A 9,674-nucleotide genomic window follows, 5' to 3' on the forward strand; every position below is an offset into this window, starting at 1 on the left:
TGAATTATTAAATGCACACATTGTCCCAGGAGTGCCTGTGTTTGAAAGGCAGCGTTGAATCCAAATTTAGAAGAAGCATGTTAATGTGAATGCACACACATACACCCATCCACACACAAACACACAAATTTGCCAGCAATATTTTATATTTATTTATTTTTCGCAATGCTATTATTTCACATTTTCTGTATTACACTGTCTTCTTGCTTTAACAGTTAGTCTTGAAAACAACAAAATATCGACCATCTATCTACAGCTTCCTTCTCTCTTTTTCTCATCTTTATGGAATGGGATACAGCTCCTGCTCATTTGTCCAGGATCTTTTGCCAAAGATCTCTGAAACAGAGTGCAGAGGGTCCCATAGGACTGTCTAGAAGGAAGGAGAGCTGAGCCATAGGCAGCTGTGTTCTGCCTGCCATAACTTTGGGGAAAGCTCAGAACTGGTAATGACCATGCTGTGTTGTGCAGCGTGTTATATGAGATAGGCTCTGTTCAGTATATGTACTATAGATGATTGGAATTGGACCCTATATTAATTATGGAGCTTGCTCACAGATGTACGCAAAGGCAATATGACAAGAAGACACTGTATCAAGGATCTGATGAAGCGTCTAGCATCATGTGGTGCACAGTGCAACTTATTGCCTGGAAAATAAAAATGGCTTCTGTAATCTCAAAGTTGCACTATAGAGTACTACAATGAAATGGTTTTGCTATTGGCAAGCCAAAATGAAAGTAACAGGTTACAACTACAATGTCTTCTTTTTAGCATGTGGTGACGAAGAGGTTCGGGTGACTCTAGCTTTGGGCACGGAGCACTTGTTGTCTGATACGTAAAACGTTTATATATAATTATAAACAACAAAGTATGTGAAAGTCAGTATTTGCACATTTAAAGGTCTGCTTATTATCTTTTGCCTTATGATTCTATTTTTTATGATTTAAAATTGCTAATAAGCAATGGTGGTTTAGTGAAAATGTTAACTTACTGTGAAAATGATTTGAGTCTTTTTAGCATAGATCAGAGACACACTGGAGGTAAAGGCACCAAAAACAGCTTCAAGCAAGTCTTCAATTTGACCCATGTATGAAAATACTACTATTTTAAAAGAGACATCTCCCAAAAATAAGTGTCCAAGTTAATACTGCACAACGAAATATTGTTCTGTCATCCAAAGAAATATTTTTATTAGTGCTTTTATTACTGCTTTTTGTATTTTGGAATATTGCATCAATGTCTCAAATGATAGAAAAGGCACACTTTTCAGTTTGTTTTTACAGTTTTTCACGATCGCTATGACAATTTTTTCAATACTTTTAACAACTTTCCTAAACTCTTAAAGCACCAACACACCTACAACACACGATTGGCAAAACTGTTAATTTCATGCTCAAAATCACACATTGTAAACTAAACTCCAACACTGATTTTCAAAATACAATAATTCACTAACACAATACACTATGTTTACCAAAACAATGCAATCATGTCTCAAAATCAAATACTTCTTCCACAACACTAACACATGTTCTCTCCCAACAGGAACATTTAGTCAATCATAACACAATGTCATACAAAACAATAACATCACATGGAATTACAGAAACTGCATTATTTTATGTGTCAGTCAGGTCTGCCCTTATACAACAGACACAAGTGATTGTATTGATCATATTGCACTGTAGTTTCTGTTGAAGCCTCTCTACAGTTTTGTTGGGTTTAGTACATTTTTTTTGAAGATTCTTTTTTGGGCTTTTCCGCCTTTTATTTGACAGGACAGCTAGTTGAGAAAGGGGAGAGAGAGAGGGGGAAGACATGCAGGAAATCGTCACAAGTCAGATTTGAACTCTGGACCTCTGCGTCGAGGCACAAACCTCCAAGTATATGTGCGCCTGCTCTACCTGCTCACCAATTTGTTTCTTTTGCTGCAGAGATTCAATACAAAAAATGATTGACCCATCTCAGAGTAGCTTTATAGAATGTACGGTTTAGGAAAAAAAGGAGACAGAGGCAGAATTGTCCTGGTACTCCTCTTCCTCTCCCTTGTGAAGGCATTTTTCTTATTTTCTGTGTTCATCTACAGTATAGTGCCTTGCGGAAAGTATTCGGCCCCTTGAACTTTTCGACCTTTTGCCACATTTCAGGCCTCAAACATAAAGATATAAAACTGTAATTTTTTGTGAAGAATCAACAACAAGTGGGTCCCAATTATGAAGTGGAACGAAATTCATTGGCTATTTCAAACTTTTTTAACAAATAAAAAACTGGAAAAGGGGCTGCAAAATTATTCAGCCCCTTTACTTTCAGTGCAGCAAACTCTCTCCAGAAGTTCAGTGAGGATCTCTGAATGATCCAATGTTGACCTAAATGACTAATGATGATAAATAGAATCCAGCTGTGTGTAATCAAGTCTCCGTATAAATGCACCTGCTCGGTGATAGTCTCAGAGGTCCGTGTAAAGCGCAGAGAGCATCATGAAGAACAAGGAACACACCAGGCAGGTCCGAGATACTGTTGTGGAGAAGTTTATAGCCGGATTAGGATACAAAACGATTTCCCAAGCTTTAAACATCCCAAGGAGCACTGTGCAAGCGATAATATTGAAATGGAAGGAGTATCAGACCACTACAAATCTACGAAGACCCGGCCATCCCTCTAAACTTTCAGCTCATACAATGAGAAGACTGATCAGAGATGCAGCCAAGAGGCCCATGATCACTCTGGATGAACTGCAGAGATCTACAGCTGAGGTGGGAGACTCTGTCCATAGGACAACAATCAGTCGTATACTGCACAAATCTGGCCTTTATGGAAGAGTGGCAAGAAGAAAGCCATTTCTTAAAGATATCCATAAAAAGTGTCGTTTTAAAGTTTGCCACAAAGCCACCTGGGAGACACACCAAACATGTGGAAGAAGGTGCTGTGGTCAGATGAAACCAAAATCAAACTTTTTGGCAACAATGCAAAACGTTATGTTTGGCGTAAAAGCAACACAGCTCATCACCCTGAACACACCATCCCCACTGTCAAACATGGTGGTGGCAGCATCATGGTTTGGGCCTGCTTTTCTTCAGCAGGGACAGGGAAGATGGTTAAAATTGATGGGAAGATGGATGGAGCCAAATACAGGACCATTCTGGAAGAAAACCTGATGGAGTCTGCAAAAGACCTGAGACGCAGACGGGAGATTTGTCTTCCAACAAGACAATGATCCAAAACATAAAGCAAAATCTACAATGGAATGGTTCACAAATAAACATATCCAGGTGTTAGAATGGCCAAGTCAAAGTCCAGACCTGAATCCAATCGAGAATCTGTGGAAAGAACTGAAAACTGCTGTTCACAAACGCTCTCCATCCAACCTCACTGAGCTCGAGCTGTTTTGCAAGGAGGAATGGGCAAAAATGTCAGTCTCTCGATGTGCAAAACTGATAGAGACATACCCCAAGCGAATTTACAGCTGTAGCAGCAAAAGGTGGCGCTACAAAGTATTAACTTAAGGGGCTGAATAATTTTGCACGCCCAATATTTCAGTTTTTTATTTGTTTAAAAGGTTTGAAATATCCAATAAATTTCGTTCCACTTCATGATTTTGTCCCACTTGTTGTTGATTCTTCACAAAAAATTACAGTTTTATATCTTTATGTTTGAGGCCTGAAATGTGGCAAAAGGTCGAAAAGTTCAAGGGGCCGAATACTTTCGCAAGGCACTGTATATTGTTCAAATAGGTCCTCTTTTACTGTACTACCATATGATCATGTGATTGAAAGAACCTCAACACCTGAGCGTGTTTCCTAGAAGGGAATCAGCTGTGATTGATCTATAACTTCAATCAGCTGTTTCTCAATAAATGCATGTATAAAATGCAGGGGATATATTTGTGTTTCAATTTACAATATGATCAGCTGTTCACTTTGACTTTAGCCTATAAGTTAGGTTTAGAACATGATGTTATCTGTTCTGACATACAGTGTGAAAGCATTTGTAAATTTGGCAGTACAGATCCATTGTTTTGGTTTTGGTGGAGCTTGTGTGTAAAAGAAGTTCAAACATTTTAAATTTGTGTTAACTGTATGCATTTTGTGTCAAAGCAACAACAAATGTGTTAATTGTATAGCCTACACAGACGGATGTTGTGCTAACTGTGTTAAGAGTTTAGGAAAGTAGTTAAAAGTATTGAAAAAAGTGTCATAGTGATCGTAAAAAACTGTAACCTATCACTTTAACAGCCGTGAATTTCTGTCAATGCTCGCTGCTACACAGTAGAAGCTCATATGTACCATCTCCTCCCTGTCACTGAATGCAGCAACCGGACCACTGCGTCACTGTTGTTTGATTGTGGGAATTGTAGTCTATTCAAACATATCTCTCTCGTATTGTGAGCGGTGGGGAAACTACAAGTTCCAGATTTCACAATGCGGAAGAAGCGCAACAAAACACTGTGAGGTTGTAGCACAAGAGCCGAGAAGATGTCTCATGTCGTAAAGAAAAGAAAATTGGATAAAACCCGTCAGGACAGACTGTACTTTGACAGCTATACTGATGTGACTATTCACGAGGAAATGATAGCGGACCACGTCCGCACGAACACGTACCGGATGGCGATACTAAGGAACAGTGAGTCCATACGGGGTAAAGTTGTACTGGACGTCGGGGCAGGAACAGGCGTTCTAAGCATGTTCTGTATTCAAGCCGGCGCTAAGAAAGTCTACGCAGTTGAAGCCTGTTCTATCGCAGAGCAGGCTGTGAAAATAGTTAAACAAAACAACATGGAGGACAAAATTGAAGTCATTCGAGGCACAGTGGAGACGGTGGACCTACCGGAGATGGTGGAGGTGATAGTGAGCGAGTGGATGGGTTATGCCCTCCTGCACGAGTCCATGCTCAACTCGGTCCTCTACGCGCGCGACAAGTGGCTAAAGCCGGGCGGCATGATCCTGCCCAGCAAAGCCGAGCTCTACATCGCACCAATTAGCGACCCGGTGGTAGAGGACCGCTTACATTTCTGGTACACCGTCAAAGACCAGTACGGCGTCGACATGTCCTGCATGTCCGACTTCGCCAGGAGGTGTATCATGAATTCCGACATAACCGTGAACTCGGTGACCGTCGAGGACGTGCTGTCCCACCCGGCCCGCTTCGCCGAGCTCGACTTGTACTCGGTCACCGTGGAGGAGCTACGGTTGGTGAAGGGCAAGTTCAGGTGCGAGTCATTCGGCTCGGCGGCAGTGAACGCTTTCTGTGTTTACTTCACGGTTACTTTCCCCTGCCCGGACAAGCCGCAGGCGCTCGTGCTCTCCACTTCCCCGTTCAAACCTGAGACGCATTGGAAGCAGGCTGTGCTGTACCTGGATGCTCCGGTGGATGTGGTGCAAGACACGGTGGTTACCGGAGAGATCAGCATGTTTCCCTCGGAGGAGAGTGCCAGACATATATGTGTCCATGTAGACTACACAATAGGAGAGCAGAAAAGACAGTCCAAAACTTTTTCCATCCCTGACTGGAGCAGTGAAGCTCAGTCATAGTTTAGCGTCAACATTTAGTGTTACAGTTCAATCACCAGGCAACACTCTCAAAGACCTAGGTCCTTGTATTATTATCTGTCACTAAGACTCCCAACCTGCTTAATGGGAGTATTGGAGGAAGTGGAGCAATGACTGTATTTTTGACCAGTGTGGTAAATAATCCATATATAAAAACTATAATGTCACATAAGGTCTCTAATGGGGAGACATTGGGCAAATGTATGAAGGGACTGCAGCTGCCATCTAGCCTATACATACACATGCTCATACATACTTAGGTTTTGACCCAGCTCTTTTTTAAGTCTTAAAAAATTCAGTTTGAGTAGACACAAACACATAGTGGCTACTACAGTCATTATGTGCACTACATTATATGGTCTTAGTTTGGAGTTGTTTACGTTGTGTAGTGTTTATGTTTGTTTTCACACCTAATAAATTGGAAGAGGACCCATGCATATATCTATCTAATAACTGATATGTTTTTTATTGCATACTGTATATTCAGTTTATAGCAATTATGATCTATTTTATACCAAAACATTGCAGTAGTAATGAGTAGGATTGTAACTAACCATTAGCTTACTGATGTCAGAACATTTAAAAAACGTTTGACCAGCAACCCAAAACCCAAAGATTGTTTGTTTGTTTATTTACTAATACTCAATTACTTACTTATTACTATACTATTACAGACAGAGAAAAACAGCATATCCTAACAGTTGAGAAGCTGGAATAGGGGATGTTTGGTATTTTTAAATCAGAACTCCCATAAACAATTAGTCAGTAGTCAAAATAGTTGCTGATTACTCTTCTATTGAGCAACTAATCAATCGACTAATCATTTTAGCTCTACTATTTCTTGTAACAGTTTAATTATTATTGGTGGGGGAAAGCCTTAGAAACAGTTTTGATCATCAAAAGAAACAAAGTTGCTTGACTAATAAATAGTTTTAGGAGGGTGTGTAGCTCTTGGCTTTTACAAATTGTTAAATAAATCCAATGCCATGCTGCAGACATCTGGTATTTTAATAAATGTAATCATGCATATTGTGTTGGATCTGAGAAAGATGATGCATTTAAATGAGGACTGATATATTGACTTGGACTAGCTGCAGTCAGGCAGGAGGTGTTTTATATGGGCTTGGTTTCAGTTTTTAATAACAAATTAAATTGCCTCATTCTTTTGGTTTAAAACAAGCACGCACTGGTAATGGTTGCCAGACACCCCTGACTTTGTCCAAAGTTGTAATTCTACTGCAGCATTTTGAAAAATAGCAATGACTATATTAATTGTACCACGATGTATTTCGTTCCTGACCATTAAGGATCTTGCTGTCTCCAAGTGACTAAGTTGTGGAAATATGCAACGTTTTTATCGCAATCAACAATCAAGAATACATTTTTTTAAATGAAAGTTAATAGTTTGATGGATACATTTAATAATTTCTCACTCATGTATTAACAGAAGAAGTTATCTGGTCACTGATCAGTCATTGATTCACTTTTATACTACTTCAGAGTCAGCGTACAATAAGTGGGTTTGACGGATGATATTGCAGGGAAACTGTGTTTCAAAGAGAATTGAGCAAATGCAAACTAGACTAATAAACTGTTTGACTGTTTCATGTGTCATGAGTCCTGACTGAAAACATAGCTAACTACTGAAAGAATGATGAGCATGTATCACCACAATAGCTATTGTTGTACAGCTTCATTAATAAGACATTATTACAAACACTGAGTTTGATTATAAAAATGTGGATGTTGGGTTTTATTGAGAAGGACCATCATAACTTTATTGCTAAATTAATATAAATACTTTGAAATTTATGATAATGTAGGCTATGTTTAAAAAATAGCGACATTAAGATAAAGGAATGAATATTTATTATAAATACTAATTCAAATAATTTGTTGTTTATATTTTTTCATTTCATGTTTATTTATTAGTCTCGCATTGCCAGATCTATCTCCACAGCGCTTGTCTATCTCGTCTTGCGCGGCGCTAAGCTCTGGACGCAGACAAGGTGGCTCTGCAAAATAGTATCGGGAAAATAACTTGTTTTGGTGGAACATTTGCACCCCACAAAAGAAAACACCACATAAAATATTAAGTGAAGTTAACTGTTCACATAATACAGTAACGTGAGCTATTTAAATTAGCTGGAAACATGGTTAAACGTCATTTGCTCTTACTAGTGTATCGCCCTGTGTATTTTGTCAATAGCACATTACCACCAATTGGTTCCAAAACGTCAAAGTAAATGCCGTAAACATATTCTTTGTAAATCTTTACAGCCATTCCCCCAAAAGAATCAAGCAGGCCTGCCTTGTTGCACGATCCAAATGTTCTTCAAAACCTGCCATTTTCAGCGTGTAGCTTGCTAGCTCGAAGTTTGTTGTTTTTTTACCAAAGGGAATTCCCGGTGAATATCCTGGAAATGAACTGTCGTTGATCCAGACGGATGCTATCACATAGACAGCAGTTATAGATTGCTAATTTCCAACACCTGTTTCTAGAAGGGCTTTTAACATAAGAAAAACACATGAAACAGCCACATAAAAAAAAACCATATAAGCACAAAAACATACAAGGGCATATACACCTGTACCATCGCCCAACCCCCACCCCATGATTAGCATTTCACTATTGGCATTGACCTGCAAAACTACTGTACTTCTCTTTAGCATTATTTGTAACACTAGATTGGATACAAATAATATAATAACAAATCTACTCCTAGATGATACTTTTGTACTGTTTTTTTTTCCAAAAAAAAGAAATATTGTGTTACTTCCAAGTCAAACCAAGGACAATATGGTAATTAAACCGTTATGTAACTAAAGTAGACACTGTGGACTGTGCTGATTAAGTCTATTTCAGTGTGCATTGAATTCAAGCCATAAGATGTGAACGAGTCTTAATGCAGAAAGCACCTTTCCTGTGTTCTAATTATACGGCAGTTAATAAATACACATAGATTCCTGAAAATGTTAGATGGTAATTTGTTTTTCACACCCCATCATCATTTAAAATATGGTGTTTGTTTGTATCAGTGTCATCAGTACAAATGTGAACCTACTCTGTAATGAACACATTTGGAAATTAATCACAAGCTATAGTGTCTACAAATCAAGGGCATTGTCTGTCAGGATAGGAAAGAGTGAATAATGGCTGAATCGCAATTTGAACTGCAAACATCTAGCATCCACTTGGATTAACTACATGGCAAGATTCTGAGTCGAGCAAGAGTAAAAAACACACACCCATAGCTGATAGAATACTCACATTGCTCACTGCCTTTTCAGAATGACATAAAACAAGCTGATTAACTGTTAGTTATGGTCATAAGGAATAGGGACAAGTTCTTGACCCTCAATTTTTTCTTAATGTGCAGTGTTTGGCACTTAAACTCCATTGATCCTGCATCTGAGTATGATCGTGAGGCTTGTGTGAGACATTAGTTCCATATTGAAAACAAAGATTGAAGCAAAGACTTGACACTTGCACAACATGGAGACATGCTTAAAACGTTTAAAATCAGTCATCAGTGCCTTAACACTGACGACACAACTTTAGACAGGAGATCCTCAGTTACTGTGTAAAGTGACAGCAACTGCAAACAATAAACAGTACAGCAATCAAACTCCCGATGCATGTGATCAGTGAGAACAGTAGAAACCTATCGAGAAGAAAGCAGTCTTCCGTGAAGTCTCTCCTGTCACAGCACACTGAAATCAATGCATTTCTGTAGTGAGCTTCAGCTCTACTTTAGTGTCCAGAAAGCACTACGTTGAGCTAACAAACTGGACATATTGCTCTGTTATGTAACTAACAGTCATTACTTGAGCCTTTGGAGCCTTTTGTCTTAACTAACAAGTACTTTTGATGGTCAATTAAAGCACATACAGACATTGAAAAGTGTTAGGATGTCTCTGGAATGTCAAATCTTAGCTTGGTGTAAGATGACAGCGTTGTGGAGTGGAAAAGAAAATTGATATTTTCACATAGTAATTTGACATGGGAATAACCCACTTTTTGCCATTTAAATTACTAGTGCAGTGCCCGTTGGAACAGGCCGATTGCTTGGCCTGTGGTATTGCTGCTTGTAGAATTCATGAAAACCAAATTGTACCCCAAAATTACT

At 39.0% G+C, this 9,674-nt stretch overlaps 1 protein-coding gene across 1 annotated transcript; it reads left to right on the forward strand.

Moving 5' to 3' along the window:
* The first annotated feature begins 4,409 nt into the window (after window positions 1-4,409).
* Window positions 4,410-7,148, forward strand: prmt6 (protein arginine methyltransferase 6). Its single transcript, XM_039790842.1, has one exon. It carries the CDS (start codon window positions 4,471-4,473, stop codon window positions 5,524-5,526), a length of 1,056 nt encoding a protein of 351 aa, XP_039646776.1. The 5' UTR covers window positions 4,410-4,470; the 3' UTR covers window positions 5,527-7,148.
* Window positions 7,149-9,674: the final 2,526 nt, after the last annotated feature.

The sequence above is a fragment of the Perca fluviatilis genome, chromosome 22 (genome assembly GCF_010015445.1).
Source record: "Perca fluviatilis chromosome 22, GENO_Pfluv_1.0, whole genome shotgun sequence".
NCBI classification, from domain to species: Eukaryota; Metazoa; Chordata; class Actinopteri; order Perciformes; family Percidae; genus Perca; species Perca fluviatilis.

Excerpts from the sequence above, each read along its gene's own strand:
- prmt6 (XM_039790842.1), top strand. The coding sequence starts at position 4,471 with ATGTCTCATGTCGTAAAGAAAAGAAAATTGGATAAAACCCGTCAGGAC.